The sequence below is a fragment of the Lagopus muta genome, chromosome 9, assembly GCF_023343835.1.
Source record: "Lagopus muta isolate bLagMut1 chromosome 9, bLagMut1 primary, whole genome shotgun sequence".
NCBI lineage: Eukaryota > Metazoa > Chordata > Aves > Galliformes > Phasianidae > Lagopus > Lagopus muta.
The window spans coordinates 6395089-6416273 of NC_064441.1; the positions used below are offsets into that span (position 1 = coordinate 6395089).

The following is a 21185-nucleotide window of genomic DNA, read 5'->3' on the forward strand; positions in this document are numbered from 1 at the left end:
TGCTAGATTAATCCCATCTGCACAAGTTCATATAGAGCAATAATGAGCCACTGCCACAAATGACAGCAGTTAGCTCCCAAACTCTCTAGCTGGCTGCAGTCAAAAGATTTTTGTCATTATGTTATTGTTTTTGCAAGTCTCTTAAGTCTGAAATACCCTTTATAGCCTCCCCAGAATAGCAGATGATAGCCCATATGCCTTCATCTTCTGGTGCATGGGAGTTTTGTCATTTGATTTTTCACAGGTTTTTCATATCTACATTTAATCTTTTAATACTCAGGGCAATAGACAAGCTAAGGTGCTGTTTTTCACACATGGTCTCATTGCATTTAGCAAAGTACATAGCCAGGCCTCCTCAGGTAAATGCTGCATTCATGCATAAAATGCTACAGACACACTGAATGCAGCATATTTAGCCCTATATGCAACAATGTCCTTTTCTTACAATTCTACACTCCTTACTCTTTCATTCATAGTATCGCCTTGTTAAAAAAGATGGCCCTTGATAGCGAGACACTGTGCTTAAATTCATACTTTTCCTTTATGTGTAATGCAAACATCCACCAAAAAGCAAACTCTACTCTCAGCTAATATACAGTGGATAATCTTCCATTTTCTCTACATCTGTGTAATTCCAACAACTTTAAGCATATCTGCTCTTGTTTTATGCAGGTAGAGAAGTGAAGCAAGCCCAGCAGAATAAGGCCAAGAAAACAAGCGTCATTCAGAGAGGGATTAGGCCAACTGCATTGTAGGTATTACCTGTTACAGCAGTTCATTAGAGCTCCTAAAAGGACAAGCAGCATCCCATTCAAACACTTTGAGAGAACTAGCAATTGGAATAGAGAGAATTTATATGAAGTGGACATAAATGAACACAAGAGCATTCCAAACCTGTACTTCACAAGCATAGAGCATCTACAGCTCTTCTAAAATTCTTCTGTTGGTCTTTTCTCACCACTTTGTATTGCTTCTGCAACAAAAATCTCTGTGGAAAACTCTTTCAAGCTTCATCACTTATTTTTTAAGTCATTTGCTAAAGACCATTTCCTCATACAAGGTAAAGTCATCATAGATAAAAATGAAAATCTAAGAGCTATTAAGCAAACTGTTTTAAACATTTTGTAGTTTTCGTCAGGCAGGGAGCAGGGAGGATTCATGGAAAAGGGGCAGGGTCAGAACCCTGGTATTTAAAGGCCTCAAGTTTAATCTTCCTTTTTAGTCACAGCCTTTCTGAATGAATCACGTATTTTTTCCTTTACTTCCTCAGCTGTAAAATGTTACAGAACTAAAAAAGCTCTTCACACACCAGGCTAATCGGAGAAACAGAAGGAGAGCTATTTATGCTTTTGAATTACACAGTCTAAGATTTTCCTTCTGTACTATTTTATTTGCTGCATAATTTAACAAATGCCTGTGAACCCAAATTAGGTTGCTCAGGTATCTCTATGTGTCACAAAGGTTTAACTGCACTAAATTGCCATGGAATTAACACAGAATACAATTTTCAGTTGCAAGTATTAAAAAGCATCTTATAATGTCAGACAGTACTCAAACATCCCGTAACAGGAAGATGCTGCTCCACACAGGTTTCCATTCCTACAACTGTAAGGAACACAGCTCAACAAAAGACAGCAAGGGGCTGGGGTCCAATTTAATAAAGCTCTGATTTTTTTTTTTTAATGACCTATTAATTATAAACAAGAATACATTAAAACACTCTGCATTTGACTCTTAAATAGGAGAAGGCACCTAAGTACTTAGGCAGCTCCTAGTCCCACAAAATAATCCCACTGTGGTGTCACTACTCACTGCAGTGCCCCCATCCCCTGAAACACAGAGGGCATGGGAGTGCAGGGATACATGCTGTAATGCTACAGCGTGATGGAAAGCACAGCAATAATAGCGGAGTGGCACAATCCTAGGCTACAACAAATGATAAAATGCCCAAATGCAGCAGCCACAGAAACAAAGGAAAAAAAACTGCTTACCTTTGGAAGGCCTGTTATGTAGGGATCTCCAGCAAGATGGCCTTGCCTCCACTGCCAAGCCTTAAATGAGGTCTGGGAAAGGGTGCATCCTGGCTCCACACCTTCTGGTCACTCAGGTACACTGCATGCACCCAAGCTCCCCTGGGTTGCCCTGCCTTCCCACCAGGTGCTCAGTCACTGGTTCAGGCTGTGACTTAGCCTGTTCAGACAATTGCATCTAGATTAGAGCTGTGCCACGAGAGTTGTCACAAAACCCAACGTGCCTTAGGTGCCAGGATACTGCCCTTCAGATCAGCAGCTCGTTCTGCTCTCAGCACGAAGGATAACCAAAGTTTTTCTCTCACCTGAATTCAACCTGGCAAACCTCAGATTTTCTTGGTGTTAATGCTCCAGTTCAGGATGTACTTTCTGTTTGGAAAGTCATTTCTGCTGCATAAGCATATGCTCTTCTAGAGCTCTCAAGTTACAAAAGGGCAAAAGAGCACACTGGCAAAAAAAAAAAATGCAAATATATGTATCAGGCTCAGCTCATCCCAACATTTTTGCAGTTAGAATTGCAAGTCTATGGCTCAGCCTGGGGCTGTTCCAGAACTTGTGATGTCTACTCTAGGGACAAGTACTGTATTAAAAAAGAAAAAAAAAAAAAAAAAGCTCTTCCCATACCTTTGGGTTCCATCTTAACTCCTCCTGAAGCCAATACAGCTCAGAGGGAGAACTCAGCCACCTGCTGGCTTTCAGTAACAGTTCAAAGAGCTCTGATCACCCACAGTAACAAATCCTACAATGGCTTTACCCCTTTATCACTGTATTAAAGCATAATACTCACACAGCCCCACTCAATGCTAGGCTAAAATCAATTCAGTTATGCACTGTCTGGCATCGTAACACAAGCAGCAGCAAAACCAGACACTAAGGCTGTAAAATGGTAAGAGGAAGATGATTTATTATAGATTGAAGAAAAAAATCATTTTCATCAACTATTCCCTCAGGGGGGTCAGTAGAACATAAAGGAAAGAAGGACAAATGTACAAAACCAACCTGACAAGAAGGCTCTAGATGAAACACATTCAAAGCACTTGCAAATGATCTTGCTGGACAGATGCAGAAGGAAATTAAATCATTCTTCTCCTGCAAAATACAGACTGAAAAACTGATTTCATTAAAAGAAAAAAAGTTCTGTCTTGCCTTTACCTGTAGATATTTCAGATAAAAAGATATATGTTTTAACTGGGATATTTTTAAAAAAGAAGAAATTCCCAGAACTACTATTTGACCACATTTATTTGAAAGTGTATTTTATTTTCGCTTCCAACTTCGTGCAGATGGTAAAGAAAAAGGCTCAGCTCACGAAAATAGAAGCTCAGCTACTAGCTTCAAAGAAATCAAGTTGAGCAAATCAATACTTTTTCATTCACTGTTAATCCCTTAGAAATCCTGGTGCTTGTTTTTCCATAATTGGCAATAGGTGTCTTTCTCATCCAGAGCATCCTTGTATACAAGGTCATAAAATTTAAAGATTTTTAAAGAAGTGTATCTATGAGAAAATACCAGCAGCATGAAATTCCTGAAAGGTTTCAAGGCCTGCTCCTACCCAAAGTCCATGGATTTCAAACTACTTTAGCTGGAGCAGGAGCAAATCTTTACAGAGTAAGAGACACATTCCTCAAAAAGAAAACAAAAAACAAACCACCTCATAACCTGAAGAGTGTTGAAACCCAAATGTAGAAGTAAAAACCGTAAGTTTTAGCAGTAGAATTCCCCTGGCCCTAGCCAACACAATGTTATTTGGCTAGAGTACTTCATTTACTCCAGACTTGGCCAAGATTTCCATCTGTTACTGTGAGAGTATTACTTAAATAATGAAGCAAAAGGACCTCATGCATTAATAAGCCAAAATATAAATCCATGCTATGGTAATAGCTTTCCCTTCTAATACCCTGTAATGAGCATCTAGGAAAGGAAAAAGGACAATAAGCTTTATAGAAAAAACGCATTTTGTTGCACTAATGAACATCTTAAGCAACTCCACAGAAGTTTCCAGGGTTCCTTTTGAGAAATACCAAAAAAGCAAAACATCAAAAGGAGACCAATGTTCGGCAAGATTACAGTGCATTTAACCATCAGTGCAGAACACAAAATAACAACTAATGCTTAAATGCAAGCAAAACATTACCACTTCCATACTTCTCACAAGTACATGGATTCCACAATTTGCTTCCTTACCTTAAAAGAAATGCTTAAAAATTCCCCACAGATATCACCAAGTTACCAAAGGAATCATTGGAAGGAAAAACAAAAACAACCAGACCAAAAAAAAAAACCCACCACCTAAAAAGGACAGTTAAGTAAGAGCTGAAAGGAAATCCTAGTTTCGCTTGTTGTGAAAATAAACAAAGAATATCCATTGGCTGCACTGCTGTTTTTTTTCTTGTGTGGGGGGTTTTTGGGGGCGGGAAAACGGGGAGAGAGGGTGGAGCTTTTTGCATCAAGGGAAAGAAAACAACACAACCATGAGAGGCAAAACATTTTCACAAATATATTAAATATCATTTCTGATCCAAAAGCAAAGTGCGATGCGATGTAGAGTTCACTAAAACAAAAACAACCTACGTAGTGCCTTAAATACTAACGAGTCAATTAGTGGTCAGCACAGTAAAATAAATATGAAGACATTGTTTTGTATTCCATTTCTAGCAGCAAAGGTCATTAACCTACTGGCCAATGTGACAGTTTCACAAAAGTTCTACTTCTTGATTTTGATACTTTGATTAACTAGAGAATATAATTTGCTGGGTCTGGAAAATAGTATTGCAGCTGTATGGTATCCTTCTCATCCCACAACACGTGTTCTGAACAACGATCTGGAGAACAGCTTTCCCAAAAAAATAAAACCACAATCCATCCTGCTTCTCACACTGGAAAGCATGAGTTTGGATTGGCTTGAACCCTAATGATGACAGTGAGGTGTTTGTAATCAACAGTTTCCTGTGCTAAAGAGAGTGGGACGTAGCACATTTGTACCAGGAGGTACCAGGCACATGGAGCAAAATGAGTCTTGACACTTCCAGCAGCCACTCAGTCACAGGACATGAACAGTCACTGGAAATGCCAAATGAGAAGCAGACTGTTGGGCTGGGAGCAGGAGCAGTAACCCAAGCAAAGAGGTGAACAGTTGATTTTAAGCTATATGAAAGCAGACCAAAAAAGCCTTCTTGGTCCTCATTATAAGTACCTACAGCACCCACAGCTCTTATTTTAAAAAGTGTTGGTTTTCTGCTATTAATTGCAGCCTGTGGGAAATACCATGCTTAATTTACAGCAAGAGGGATGTTTAACTACAAAGCATGAATATACTGGTGAAATACTTAAGGTACAGCTGATCCAGCTCCTTCTGGCCCTGCACAGTGGTGTCAGACTAGGAAAACAAAAGATAGCACTAAGAGGAAACCAGCCCTTCAACAGCAAAAAATGAGGGGAGAAGGTTGACAGGAGATTTTTCCAAGGGGAACCTTCTTCAGGGCTGCAAAGGTGAACCGTGGGCTGCACAGCACAGGAAAAACAAACAGCCTGTCAAAACTGTCTAGTTAGTGCTCTTCAGTCTGGGCTCCTGTTTTACCTCCTAATACACTCCTGTGCACAAAGCGTATTTAATAGGGCTTTGCAGAAAGGAGAAGGAATCCCACTCAAGAGGATGTTTGCTGCCCTGCCTGTATCTGCACAGTAAGGATCAGCCTGGAATGATGTAGATTGCTTTCAGCTACTTTGCAAGAGCTCACCCTGCCAGGATATAGGAAAGCAGTGCTAAGGTTGCATGGCTACCTGGTGCTCAGCTAGAGACAATACTCAGTTTCTGAGAAAAGCATTCATTTTTGAGCAGCCAAGTGAGACAAGCCTTTCCGAAGTGGATTAAAAAGACTAATAAAAACTACCTAGATTTTTTGTTTAGTCATTTTTCATTTTTTAAGGCAAGCAGATAATCCTTCTGGAATGCAAGAGGCAGGGATTAGAATAGCAAAAAAAAGGCAGGATTGGTTACCTTCACCATCATGCATCAGATAAAGTTTATCCCTGGTAAAAGGCTACTGAAACTGATGGAGCTGCACTTAATTCAAGCTACCCATGGAGGAGTAAGAGAGAAGGCTGGTCCCTCCTTTACCCCGTCTCTGCATCAGCCACCAACCTACAGCTGTAGCAGTGCTGTAGTGAATAAGGTCCAACAGGGTTTAGCCACATGCTGCACGTGCCACTGAAGCCAACGTGACAGAAACATCATGAGCCAAGTTCCAATCACAGCTCCTCACATCTACCTAAATGGGTAGAAGAGTGCCAGCCCTACTTCTGCTCTTTATCCCCTTTCCACTTTTGCTAAGGAAAATTAAAACAGACACATACTCTTCATTGACATTTAAAAAGATGCTTGAAAAGTTTTGTGAATACTTCTGCATCACCAAAAAGTTGTTGCTCAATCACTGTTGACATTCACACCCTAACTAACCTTAGATTTCTATGGTCCCTAATGGTGAAATTCACATCAAGAAATGGAATTAAAACCCAGTTTGAGATGAGAAAAGGAAGAGGGGAAAGAAATTTCATCTAATATGGGTAGCATTTCACCTCTTATCTTTAACATCCCTTTGGCTTTTTCCAGGGAATTATGTGGAGGTGGGATACACTGACATCTACTTCCCAAGGCCAAGGAAGCCCTGCTCTCCCAGAGCAACAAAGCTGCAGGCTAGGCAGGCACCAATGCTCTCTTCTACATTAGTATGCAAAGAAATTACAGCTGACAGCTCCTTCCAACCTATCCTTAACCCTACCCTATCTAACATGGAATCAGAGCACAGCACATCCCACCCAAGCAGGTTTGCTTTCCAATTCACTTCATTAAGCCACTGAGAGTTGAGCTACCCGCAGTGCATTCAAGTACTCAGTCAACAGTACCAAGAACCCTTTTTCATTGTTAACTGTTTGGTAGAAGAATATTTCTGGATGTGGCTAATCAGCTGATACCTAATGTTGGATGTTCAGAGAGAAATCTGCATCACAGAGAAAGGAGTAAGAGGCAAGACCCTCCAAGGTAGAGAGGTGTGCACAGCCTTTCTACAGGCACATGAAAAGAATTTACTGTAGGCTGTAAGAAGAGCCACAATTAGCAATTTGTGGACAAGTACACCCCTAACTCACACATTTACAGGTCCCATTCCTGCTCCTCTTTTACAAGCTGTTCAGAGATTGACTCTGCTGGAGAAATACATTCTGGAGCGCTACTCTGTGGCGTGCAAAGAGGGGAACAGGCTTTGCATGTGGTCTCACCCATGTGGTAGAACCACAGAAGTTTCCAGCACTTCTTGGGCTTTGCATATTCATGCAGAAGGCCGAGGAGAAAACAAAGTCCCCTCAGTCACTCAACACAATGAGGAGCCTTAGATAACTAGCAAACAAACATCAAAAACACTTCATGTCCTGCACAGTGTCATCCTGCCAACTATGATAGAAAAAAAATTTAACCATACCACTGAGTTTGCAGGTGTTACATGTATAGCTCAAGAGCATACTCCTATCAAATGGAGCACAAAGCAGGGCATGTGGCAAACAGCAGGCGAGAGACAAGCTGCTCTATTTGCAGACTACTACCAAGGGTGGTGCGTCATTGTACGTAGCCTAAGTTCTCCATCTCATTTCTGTACCGCTGTTCAGACACCTTGCTTTTATGCTGTTTGCTTTCTAAGTGCTGCCTGAACTCCATCTCCTCACTGGCCCCAGCGTTGCACATGGAGCAGTAGAACTGGCCACTGGGGGTGACACACATTGCCAGATCCCGAGGAATCCTCTGACGAGAGCGGGGATTGAAGTAGGGACCTGAGGAAACAACAGAAAAGTCTATTTATCTATTTAAAAAAGCTTGAGGCACCTCACTGACAACTTCAAGTCCAACAAATGCATGAAAGGAAGCCATAGATTAGCATCTTTAATTGATCATTTAAGTGATTAATCAATTTTTTTTTTTTAAAATCACCCAACTCAAGAATTAGAGCAGTCTTTTGATTAGAATAAGCTGCCTAACCCAATTTAAAATCATCCCAAAACAACATTTGATAGAATGTTAAAACAAACGTCTTCCAAAGCATAGTGACTGAAATGATGATATTAAACCAAGCTTCACCAAGAAGCAGGGTTTCTGCCAATACGTGCACATAACACAACTTAAAATGAAAAAGAGAAACAGATGCTGGGCTGGACACTCTAAAACACTTCATCAATAAAGAGGAAAAGTTAACAACTAACACCTGAGAAGGGGTTCTAGGAACAGATGGTCTTACAGGGAGGCTAACACACTTTCTTATCTTTCTCATTCTGGACAGAGGAGAGCACATAGAGGTTGCTGTGCTACAGTAGGAGTCAAAGCATCTGGTCACTTGCCAAGAAAATAAAGCAGGAAAATTGTCATCACTTAGAGCAGCCCTACAGACGGGTAGGGCAGATGGTAAATTAAGTTACAAACCAAGAAAGCAGAATAACAAGCAGGCTGACAAAACAAAGTAACTATAGCAGCTGGGAAAATATACACAGACAAGAAGAATCAACAGAGCTGGAACCAGCTCCTTTAACAACCTGTCCCTGCTAGAACACAGCTCAGAAATAGAAAAACAAGTCTACTGAACATTCATTATTATTCTAAATCTACAATAGAGCAGGTGCAAACTCATGATTACCTGTGTTGTTTTGAACTGTGTACATATTTCTTCTGTTCTGCATCATTTTATATTCATTCCCTTCTTTCCTTGTCCTCCGTTTGCCTAGTTCTGATGTATCCCTGAAGATTAAACAAATACAAACAGTTGCAAGTCTGAGTTTTCTAACAAAAAAAGACTTCCAGAAATACTGCCACATGCTTTCAGCCTGAGCATGAAGTTGAACAATACCTACGAGAATGAGTTATTCTGTGCTTCTGCAAGACGCAGCCGTTTGGCATGATTTTTCCCCTGGTAGTGAGCCTGTGCCACAGCTGGAGAACTAAATGAGGCATCACAAAGCTTGCAGTAATCATTCTCTGTGGCCAAGATCACTCGGCCACCTGGTTTACTGGATCCCATCTAGCAGCAAAGGGAAAAAACACAACGAGAAACAAAGTTAAACTGTTGCAATACTTGAAACACAGTGTCTGAGACCACTATGGCCTTTGCGAGCAAGCAAGAGCACTAGAATTAAAACACTGGCTTAGGACATTCCAGCCCCTACCCAACTGCTTCTACAAGGACAACTTAGTTTTCTTTGCCTCAGCTTTCCACAACATCTTCACATTCCACATTCACCTCACATGAGATCTATATAAATTCCATGCTTCAGATGGAGAACAATCTGAATAAACTCTCTGTATTTCGTCAACAGCCACAGAGGCTTGTTTACTTAGCAGTGATTTAACACCTCTATTCCTGATTCCTGGGAGCCAACAAATCATGACTTTCATACTGAGGAAGACTCATTGAAATTTAACAGCACTCCCCACTTGTGTTTCCAGTGTAGCCAATCACTCCACAGTATCCTGATGATACTGAGAGATAAAAGCAATAACAGAGCTACCAAATTTCTTAGCCTTGCCCTTCAGTTGCAGGGACACCTGAACCAAAGCTTCAGAGGGAAGATCCAGCCCCACATGAGGAGCTCTTGCCATTGGAAACAATACCTTGCCTGTCTCATCAGACAGGCACGCTGACTGGGGCAGCAACAAGGTTTCCTCAGTGTTTGTGCATCATCCAGAGAAGAGTGCTCTGTAAACTGCAGCAGCAAGAGATTGATACAGCCATGTCACTGCAGCACTTGTAAAGTCCAGCTTCTTTTACATCTCTTGCAAGCTTACAGGCTTATATACAATTCTGACCCATGAGTTATAACATAAATCCTCACACGGCACCAGAATGGCCTTTTTATTGCCCTGGACCATTCCCTCCATCAAAAATAACACCAGACACCCCAGCAAGTACAGCACCCATGTGCCATTACCAAGGACAGGACTCAGTGCCCTCTTAAGACTCTGATTCAGCTCTGTGAGCCACAAAGCCATTTTACACAGGGCTAAGTCTCCCTCTGGTGGCTCTGACAGCACATGTAAAAACCTGCTTAGAGTAAATGCTTTCTGCTGTTGTACTGACAGAGGCTTAAAACTTTTGGAGGTGACAGGATAACTTCTATCCCTGCTGCTCAGCTATAACTCTCTGCACTTTCACACACAAGAGACAGTTTAGCTGCTAAGCCCCATGACAATCAAAAGACTAGAAGAACAAAGTAAACATTATCTCCTTTGCCTTTAACATGCCTGAGAGCAAAAGGGTTTGAATCAGTGACCCATCCCTCCACTCACACTGTACCCAGGAATAACCACTGCAGAATGAACAAGGAGAATTACATAATAACACTGAACAACGGTACAGGTGCATCTAAGCTTTTTTTCCACATAAGCTTCACTCACACAAGGGAGGCGTGATTTTGCAGAGCAGATCCACACCCTCGTGCTTAAATCCAGCTATAGCTATTTTCTTTCAAGTTTTCTTTAAACAGTCTTAATAGCAGCACATCAGACTTACGTAGGAAACAAAGTATTTGCCACGCAGAAATAGACTATTTCAAGTTCAAAATTCTGCTGCAACAGCAGATTGGTATCTGCTCCTTCAAAAGAAAGCAAACAGCTCACAACTGTCTATATCCACCTTCCTGCGTCATCACAAGGAAAATTCTTTCTAAACTCTTGCAGTAACCCTCAAAGCATGAGACCTAGTTATTCTTAACGAGGGTTAGGTTGCAAGCAAACATCACAATCTCTGTCACATCCCCATGCCTTACCTGAGCTGGAAGGGAAACAACCTGAGGTGGCACAGGCTCAACCGAGTTACTCATCCTGGCGGGTGCCGGGCAGCTATTGGCAGCATAGTAATTCCGGAGTTTCTTACTGTGGTTTTTACCCTGCAAAGAAAACTCAATTTAATCACTGTCCCAATAACAGCATCTCACAGCGAATGCAAAACAAGACAGAGATAAAAGGAAAGAAACAGCTAGGAAGCCAGCACCTCAGGTAAAGGAACCATCACTCAGAAAATATAGAATACATTGAGAGATGCAGACAGCCCCCCCCTCGCTCCAAAATGCTCACGTTAAGCCTAATCTTCAAACAGTTTCCTGAAACAAGTAAGGTTACAATTAGTTCTTTAATCTATTTCACTTAAAACCAGCATTTTGTGTTTTAGACATAAGACATTAACTGCCTTTTGATAAGCCTGAGTACACACATCCATTTTCAAGAGGCTGTGGGTATAAGATAATGCAAAAAACCAAACTTCTAAAAAGCTCAGCTTTGTATTTTATTTTCTCTTGGAAAATATATACTGAAGTTCTTACTGGTGCTTTGCAAACTGAGAGAAGCATATGAGAGCAAGAGTATGTACAGTGGATATATATTAAAGAACATACGTGAAATAAATAAGAGTCATACATTTTTAACTACAAATGCCACTTCCGCCTTACCATGATAGAAACACTGCAGAAATCTTATGTTAAACTATAACCTGTTCCTTTACAGTCAGGAAAATGCTTTTTTTTTTTTTTCTCCTCTTCTCCCAGAACCAACAGCAAACATGAGGTCCAGGCCTAGTATCCTGAAGACACAGAGAACCACCCTCTTGCACTGGGTGGTGAAGAAAGTTACCATATCCATACCTCTCACAAATTCAGCGCTAGGAAGGCAAGCTACTGATATCAGGGACAATGTAAGACTAAGATTTATTTAATATCAGCAAAAAAATACACAAATTGTTCCTAACCAATTCCAAAGAAACCAACTAGACAGACTGAGCAAACAGAATTTGGCTTGAGCTGATCCAGCTGATATTTCCTGTAGCAATTGGACAGTCCAATACAATGGGAAAGGCATTACAACAAAGATGTAATAACAGAAGGACCAGCACAATAAAAAGGCACTATAAAGAAAAGGAAGAAAACCACTCACCCCTATCAGAAGATTCTAGATCCCAGGAAAAAGCTTCACCAAGGAGGGATCTCCAGAAAGAGATCCTTCCCCAGCTGCAGTCAGCCCTTAAATGAGGTCTAAGAGGTGCAGCCAGGCTCCACCCCTTCCTGTCACACAGATGAATTGCTTTCACCTGTGCTCCCAGGGCTGACCAGGTCTTTTACCCAGGTGCTCAATCAGTGGTTCAGACCATGACTCAACATTCCCATACACTGTTCAAAGCACATGAGATTTTGCATAAATACAGCCTCCAGCAAAACAGTGGTGTGCATAGCCTCAGGAAGGAGGCAGTGATAAGCACATGGTAGCAGACTACTCTCCTAAGGGCACAGCTAGTTCCAGAGAAAACATCTGTCCAGGCCTTACAAACATCATGTTTGTGGAATCAGAGGTTCAGTTTCACTGGGAAGATGTAGAGGTGGAAAACAAAGAAAAAGTAGGTATTTTCCTTTCCACTCATGCCATCTTAGTAGGATTTCTCTGTCTGCACAGAAAAATATTTTGTGATTTGATCCTGTCATTATACCTTAAAAGAAAGCTCTGCAGCTTATCTGGATGACCAACAAATTCAACCAAGGTGAAGCTACCTACATACAGTAGTTCTAAACACAGCTTCCAGTCCCCCAGATGTAGCAAAGGTAGCTTCAGATGAGTTAACTCAAATGATGCTGCTGCTGTGTAGCCACTTCAACACAGCACTCAAAACCTAATGGAGATGCAGCAGTCCTGGAATCCATGCCCACTGCTACTCTGCTTACCTGGTAATGAGCCTGGGCTTGCTGAGCTGAATTCAGAGTGACATTGCAGAGCTTACAGCACAGAGGCTTACATAGTTCCTCCAGCATAGGGTCCTGCTCCACCACCTTTGCAAGCTCTTCGTCTTGTGCGTGATAAAAGGAAGGCCCCAGTCCAAGTGATTTTGGTGGGGAGAGTGGCGAGGTGGCTCTGGGCCTTGTAGCCACTGACATAGGAAGAGATGAAGGTTTCTCAGGATGAGGAAGAAGTCCTGCTTGCTGTAGAAGAATCATTGGCCAAGACGACTGTGGGCATACTATTTCTGAAGGATGAGGAGTCCTCTTCCAATCTAGACCAAAAAGACACAAATGCTCAAATAAGTCACTCTAACAACTGAGGGGACAACTTCTGCAACTGTATTGCCTCTGCTTTATGCCTTTTTACAATTCCAAGCAGGTATAAAATCAGCTTGTAAGAACAGCAGAACAACATAACCATGGCAAGATATTAAAAATACATGGGTATAAGGAACAGACAGTGATCTGAAACACAGCCGTTAGCACCCCAGGGCACCTTTGCAGACACATGAAGATCCCTCACAGTACCCGACCCAGAAGCAGACCCTGCCATACACACCCCAACGCTCCATGACTGCTAGATGTGACCTCCAACACACAGCACCTAAAGCTGTGTTAATAGGAATGAGGGACATGACTATTAGCCACATCCTCTTCTGACAGCCTAAGCAGAAGCTTACTATCTAAAACATAAACAAATACTACAATTCATAACTACTACACGATACTAGAGGAGAACTTAGAAAGAACAGAAATATTTCAAAGCGTATTTATTTTACATTACTATAAAATACATCTACACACATCTACATCACCCAAATAATCACAAAAATCTTCAAGAAAAAATATCCCACGGTTAACTTTTCTCATCTGAGTCATCAACAAGCAGAGGAGTGGGAAACAACGTGAGCAGATCTTGTACACAATCATTTCTCAAGCGCCCCTTTCCCAGATCTCCCATAGTCTTGTGGAATGACCTTGAGCTACTTCTCTGCATTTCCTTCTCTACGCACAACCTATGCAGCAGCCATATCTTCTACAAAAATGGAGTGCTTATCCCATATTAACCTTTATTCTATTATTTCTCCGTTAATTTGAGTTCTTAGAACTAACGTTACATTTCCAACAAGGGGTTCTGAGAGGCTTATTTAATTAAAGTTTATAAATCGCATCTAAAGCCCGGGATGAACAGTCCCAGAATAATGCTGAGCAGTGATATTATGAATCGAGGCACAGCTACTTTTGTTAATGTCTTCTTAGCTTCTTATCATAACAAATCCCATTCACTGTTACATTGTGGTAGACAGCTGCATTATCTGTGGTGTCTGCTGATGACTTCTAGCTAAGGCTGCATTGGTAGCAACCATGTCTGTGCTGTGGGCTTCCCCTGTTTAAGCAAATAGCAAGCCACGTCTGCACCTTAAATAATAGCTCATAGGAGACTTCTGGAAGATTGAGGGAAAGGTAAATTAAATGCCACATAGGAACTTTGGTTCTGAATCGCATTTGAAAATAGATTTTGACTTCAAAGGCATTTAGGAACCTGGAGGAGACAGCATTTATCTGGGATAACTTCTGGGATTTTCAATCTGCTAAAATTAGCAGGAGATAAATACTGTGTTGCATTCAAGCTCTGGAAAATCCCAGCTGATGATTGCATTTTTAGATCCTCTATTACCTTTGAAAGTCTGACCCCATAAAGGTTTATGTTCCATTAGGAAAAAAGAAAACATGGGATTAAAACTCTCAGGTGACATAAGCACTTCTGGAATTGTTACATCTAAACGATGTAAGATTGGAGGAAGTTCAACTACTGCTAAAACTAGAATTAGAAACAAAAAAACAGCAAGAAAGAAGAGCATGCATTGCCTTGGGAACAAGCTTTTGAATCAGTAACAGAGCCACTGGCAGGTTTTTGTTTTAAATTGCTCTCCACTGTCGAGACTTTCTGAAGTTCCAGGAGGGCATGAACCTAACATGAATCAAAACGTGACCACAAAAACAAAGTCAAAAACAGCTTCATGAAAACAAAGTGAAACATAACGAAACAATATGCTGTACAAAGAATAAACGAAGAATGAGCATGGTGTAAACCACCCATCAGCAGGCCAACTTCTGTACTGCCACCCAGCCTCTCTCCAACTTCTGGCACAGGTTCTGCTAGATTAACGGAACTATGGAAAAAGTTTCTGCTAGCTTCACTTTCTGCAACTAGTGCCTTGTAGACAGTGTAACCAATTTCAGTGGTGCTGATGATGGAACCAGCTTGTATTCACAATAGTTACACACATCACACCACAGACCTCTCAAGGCACTTGACATCAGCTATGCAAGTAGCTAAACATGCCATTAAACTTCAGAGTTTTACTTCAACATCATAATGGGCCTCTTACTTTAAAAAGAGAGTCAATTGTAGATAAATACTTCAGAGAGCAATATAAAGCAACCTACAGTAAACGGCAATCAGGATCCATCTGCTTAATTTTGCATGAGTGCTTGCTGTGCCACATCTTCCATACTCAATGGGTAAGGCTGGGATATCAAGCACAAGGCAAGACACTGCTTAAAGGATCTGCATCCACTGGGGAAAAGGCATAAAGCAATACTCCTAGAGAAATCATTATTTATGAGGTCATTCGCTGTTCCTCAAAGTAAACAGTACTCTGAAGATAGAGTTAAGGCTGCATGGGCAATTTTAAAATTAGAACTCCATGGCTTTGCACGTACAACTCTAGTGTTCTTCTAAAGGTGGTCTGTCACTAAAACTGCTCTAATTACATCATTTTTCTCCTTTCAGACACTATTTAAAAGAAAGAAAACCATTCTGTTTCATCTTATTTACGTGTTCTTCTAACATCACACTGCTGGTTACTACAGATACCCATCCAGAAGTTCACAGGACACCTGGACTCCTCCTTTCCACTCACACAATAAGCTGTAAAATTTGTTATGCTCACAGAACAGCAAATGAGTAAAGAACCTCTTTTGTGAGCGAGCTGGGCCTCGGCCTTAACTGTGGGCATCGCAGCCAGCAGTGTGCACGGCCAGCCCACGACCTTCTGCAGCCACGGGCAGAGCTCACAGCCTACATGACAAGCAGCACTCTGAGAGGAATCAGTTTCTAAATGCACGGGGGCAATTTAGAACAGCAATACGGGTTTATATAAGCGATGAAAAAGCCGTGGGTTGTCTTCCCAGAACTGCAGAGGTATCCTCCCAAGCCGGTCGGTTTCCCAGCACGCTGCCATCCTCCTCAGAGAGCCCCTTCGGCCGCAGCTCCACAGAGCCTCACCGAAACGCAGCGTGTCACGCACAGCGCACACAGCAGACATCGCAGCCATTCGCACCGAGGGCCGGGCCCCTCTACGCTAAGATTCTACAACTCAATCCGGGCAAGGACGCACATAAAGCTGGTTCAGACCAAAGGCGCCTACGGACACCCGAACCGCACGGCCCTCCCACGCGCGGGAAGCCCCGCGGCACCGCGCGCCGTGTGGAACCGCCCCGGGCCCGCGCCGTCCCCTCGCCCGCACCTACCGGGCCGGAGCCGCCTCCTCGCGCAAGCCGGGCCTCGGAAAGCCGGCGCCGGGCACGGCGGGGCCCAGCTGCAGGAAGTGAGGCGGGACGGGGCGGGCACCACGCGTGCGCGGCGCGGAGCTCCGCATCCCGTGCCACGGCGGAGGCCCCGCGCTAGGTGGCAGCACGGCGCCGGCAGCGCGCCGCAGAACGCGCCGAGGCCGTGCCGTTCGTCGTGACGTCTCGCGATGACGTCACGCCGCGACCCTCCCGCTCCGCTCTCCCTCGGCGGCGCAGGCGCGCCGCCCGCCTCCCCCGCCTTTCTCTCCCCCACGCCCCCGCGGTTCCACTTCCGGCGGGCGGCGCCTTCCCCGTCCGGGGTCAGGCCCCGCCGCCTTCCTGTTATTGCCGCTGCGGGAGGCGGCTCGCCCGGGGGTGCCGCGCGGACTGCGGCGCCGCTTCCGCCAGCGCCCGGGGGAGGCGGTCCGCCCGCTCCAGGGTCCCGCGGGGCGGCGCCCGGGGGCCGCGAGGAGCGGCGGGGAAGACCGCGCCCGTGAGGTGAGCGAGGCGGCGGCGGCGGGGCCCGCGGGGGGGGAAGCGCGACCCCCAGGCGGGGCGCTGCGCTGCGGATGGCGGGGCGGGTGCTGCGGCGTGCGGCCGCGGCTCGGGAAGCGGAGGAGCCGAGCGCTTTGTGTCGCGTTCCTGGGCGGGAGCTTCGCCTCCGCGCGCAGACCCGGGGTCCGCTCGTCGCCGGTGATGAACGCGAGAAGGCGACTTCTTGTCGGAGCTCGGGTATTTATAGGCTTCGACTGGCCTAACGCAAACGGCGTGTTCGTTTTCCCCGCGGGGCTCTGGTGCTGTTGTGGGCGTGCCTCGCGTTACTGAGGTATCGGAGCCGCTGCTGATGTTGCTCAGAGTTCTTTTCCTCAGTCAGTTTTATCTATTCTTGAAGGCTTTAAGGATCTGCTGCACAACCATAGCCCCGCAGCACCGCGTGCTCGCAGCGCACACACGTGAGCTGTGTTTACAAGCGGGCCGTGCGGCTGCGGGGTGTGAGGCCTTTCTGCAGGGAGCCAGGGGTGCTGGACTGGCTTTGGGAGCTGAATTTCTCACTGCTTTAATGGAGAATGCCGAGTCCTGGCCTGTCACCTATATGTACACATACATTCCTAGCTTTGAGTGCTAACAAGTTTCCAAATTCATTGTGCTGGGGAAGTTCTTTGCTTTTGCCAGCATTACCTGAGTTCTTTAATTTATCCTCCTCATAGTTAACTTACAGGGATGTTCTCGTAGCTTTTGCTTCAGTTCCTTCTATGCCCCAATTCTATAATGCAGTGCAATAATCAAAGTCCAGCTCTCACTGTGTGTAAACAACATGTGTGACCAGGAATATTCCAGTCCTCAGGATGACGGCTTTAATGGTTTATACACTGCAGGGAACTCACTGGATAATTTGTTCTGAAATAATGTTCTTTGTGAGGAGAAAATTTCACAATAAGTAACGTTGTTCTCCAACAGCAAGCTCTTGCAGAGCAGCAATTTGGAAGCATATTTTAACAGCGTCACTGTGAAACCCCAGATCAACAAAGCTCATAGTGTTTGCAGGGGAATTGGTGAAACCACACAGTGCTGCCTGTGATCTGGGAAGTGTTGTCTTTGTCATTAAGACAATAAGCGTAGCAGCTTCAGAGGCTTAGCTGGAGTTCTGCTGGGGCAGGTGCCCTGAATTTCAGGGGTGTGAACTTGATGCCGTTCTTATCAACTTGGAGACAATGTTACTTGTTTTTCAGAGCACTAAGCCCAGCCTACAGACCCACACCCAGATGTTTTAGCTATTCTGCTGCCTCCAATGCTCATTCAGTTTGAATGGCAGAAATGTATTGCTTTTTGTTACAGCTTGCTTCTACTGATAATGAAACTGAGTGTTTTGGTTTCACTTTGTTTTCTTTTCTGGAGTATTCTTTGGAAAAGGTGGTGTAGCTGAGCTGTTTACAAAGCAGTTGTGCTTTATTGGAAGTCATAAAGCAGTTCAGGACCTAGTTAACTATTTCTGTGCCAGTCAAAGTTAATTGCTCTCTGGAAGTAAGTGGGGAATAGTTGTTTCTGGACAGCTGTTGTAAGAAGTTGCTGGAGGATTTGGAATAGGATTGATGAGAAGCAGAAGTTTTGTACTTTAACAATCATGCTGCTTCACAAAACCAAGTAGTCTGTAAGAGCTTTCCAGGTATTGGAAAAAAAAAATAACTTTGAAAGGTGTTATCATGTGAAGAATGAGCTTCTTTCTGATCGCAGTTGTTCCTTGTGTTTAAATACGTACTGTGCTTGCTCACGTGTCATAAAGTTTTAAACAACATCAATAGCCATAACATTACACTCAAAAAGAGATGCATGGTCTGTTACCTCTGGATGAATGGAGCTAAGGCTTTCCATTTATTTTTAACTTTGATACTGAAGAGGAAACAGTCAAAACTGATGCTATTTTTTCTCTTGTGGAATATAACCAGAGAAGGAATATGAATTGAAATAATGCAAAGAGGATTTTAAAACATTGTAAGTAATAAAGCAAAAGTCAGTTTTATAATTTTGTAACTATTGGTAAACACGTGAGACTTATTAAATCTCCCAGATGAGGAAAAATGGGCCACATGTGTTCTGTGCATGTAAATGAGGTGGAGGAGGAGCGTTAGAGAGAGGAAGTGTTTGTACTTCCACAAACTGAAGGAACAGGCTGATGGCTTGAGGTGTCAGTTAAGGTAGGAGTTGTTTTTATACCTTTTTGGTCATCACGTTCTGTGCTTTTAGGAGTTCGGTCTCTTCCTCTGGAAAAAAGAAAGACCTCTGGTTCCTCCAAGTGATGATACTTGCCTGAAATTGTAACTAAGGGGACAAGAGGCAACAAAATTATTTGTGGTAGAACTGGGTGGAATTTTCTTTTACTTTGAGTTGAATGTGTCCTGGCGAATAATTGCTACAAATCTCTCTTCCCGGTGCCTTCATCCAAGTGGGAGCGGTGCAGAGAGAACAGATTTGTTTCTCTTGGTGTTTGTTCAGATGCCAATCATATGTGAGTTGTTCTGAGTTCTGGATGAGCTCGGATAGCCTCCAGAGGTCCCTTCCAATTTGAATTACTCTGTAAACATACTTTTGAATGGTAAATGGAATATTATATGAACCAGAAGTAATATTCTGAAGTGTTAACTGTTTGTTTTCCATGTTGTGTTGCTACAGTTTAAAAAAAAAAAAGAGTGGGGTTGAGCAGGTTAAGGATAGCTAAACTGTTTAAAGATTGGACTTCAGATATATAAGCAAACCTGTGGGCAAATGGAAGTGTTGCAGATTGAGTACTGCCTATGTGAGGTTGAATCTGTTATCTCTAAGCAGTGGTTTTCAACCAAGCGTTTTTATTTTATATAGCTTGCATAGGAGGTATTTTCCTAGTTAATTTTGGATCTCCCTTTGTGAAAGGCAGTGTAGAAACCATGTGCACTTCAAAGAAGTAGTGTGAGAGACAGTGGAAATAATCACTTGTTCTCTAGTAACAGTGTACTTTTCTCAAAGCTAATAAAGTGGGGAATAAAAGCACTTGGCAGGCATGACTGAGCAAGTACACTCACTGGGAATGTTTATGGTCTGTTCTAGAGAGGTTATGTCTGAGTACCTGAACTCTAGAAGTGTGGAAACAAAGTTCAAAGAAACCAACTTACCTTTGCAAAATAGGAGGAGGGAGAATGATGAAGGTTTAGTGCAGCCTTCACCTCTTTGGCATGTTGTTAATTTAGCAGTAGAAGCAAATTAGCACTGCTGAAGTGTAGTTTAAAAGCAGTTGAGTCAAGTGAAGAACTTTTGGTGTTTGTGTTTTTCTTTTGTGCCCTGTTGCTTTTTCACCAGTAGTAGGTTAGGTACATGTCAAAGAAATCTTTTAGTCTGCTTTTTGATAAGTTTCCTTATATTAACTTTATCCTTGTGGGTTTTACATAGGATGCATTTGGCAGTTTTAATTTAATTGGAAATTACGAGTAAAATAAATGCTGACAAATTGAGCTTTTTGAGGATTGTGAACCATGAAGCGTGTTTGTTGGATACAAGGGGTTTACTGAATTGGCCAAGACTTACGGTGAAGTTCTCTGAAACCGAGACAGCTGAGTCACATTATTGGCTGTACATTATGGCCCTTTTCTAAAGCAAAGAGATGAAAAATAATACACATACAACATGTTTCTTTACAAGTCCAAGCAGAAAAGAAAGGAAAAGGGACTGGAAGTTTGCCTCCTAGACTGCACTGTATTTCAAAAGATATACATATGTGCTAAAACTCAACTTTTTTCCATTCTAATCATTTAATGTGCAGGCTAGTCAGTCTTGTGCTAGTACTTGAGGTAGCTAATGGAGATAATACCTCGTACTCTTCCAAAGACTCTTCCTAGATTTTAACTCGCACTGTTTACTTGAATTGTGATCCTTTCAGAAGCACAGGGTACCTGTTAGGATCCCAGTTGTCTGGCAAATGTCTTGACTGCTTAGCAGTGAGCCCTTGTGATGGGCAATACCTCTGCTGGTTTTCTTCAACAGGGCAACCTAGGTTGGTCTTCAAAATAATAGTAGTCAATTAAAAAAAAAAAAAGGCAGTTCTTGAACATCTTCAAAATGCAAGAAGCCTTGAGCAGGACTGAAATGTTTGAGAGTCAGCATTTCATCTGAGATGAATTAACCACAAATAGAAATACCTGCCTGTTTTCTAATTCAAGTATAACAACAAAATTTCTGTGCCCTGGGACTTAAGCCTCTGCCTTTCTAGAAAAACAATGATGCTGATTGCTGCAGAGATGCAGGCAAGCTAAGCACGAAACA

At 43.0% G+C, this 21185-nt stretch overlaps 2 protein-coding genes across 5 annotated transcripts in view; one reads left to right on the forward strand and one right to left on the reverse strand.

Moving 5' to 3' along the window:
- Nucleotides 1-2909: 2909 nt before the first annotated feature.
- On the reverse strand, nt 2910-16524 carry ZMAT3 (zinc finger matrin-type 3). The gene is made up of 6 exons (XM_048954712.1): nt 16359-16524; nt 12768-13093; nt 10830-10949; nt 8919-9085; nt 8705-8805; nt 2910-7850 (listed from the first exon to the last, which is right to left on the reverse strand). The coding sequence occupies exons 2-6, from the start codon at nt 13035-13037 to the stop codon at nt 7639-7641; spliced, it is 870 nt and encodes a 289-aa protein (XP_048810669.1). The 5' UTR covers nt 13038-13093; nt 16359-16524; the 3' UTR covers nt 2910-7638.
- Nucleotides 16525-16742: 218 nt separating this feature from the next.
- Nucleotides 16743-21185, forward strand: part of PIK3CA (phosphatidylinositol-4,5-bisphosphate 3-kinase catalytic subunit alpha) — a 36506-nt gene continuing 32063 nt past the window's right edge. For all 4 annotated transcript variants that reach the window (XM_048954686.1, XM_048954684.1, XM_048954688.1 and 1 more), the window contains exon 1: nt 16743-16895. The gene's annotated coding sequence lies outside the window, so the exon portion shown is untranslated. The remainder of the gene's footprint in view (nt 16896-21185) is intronic.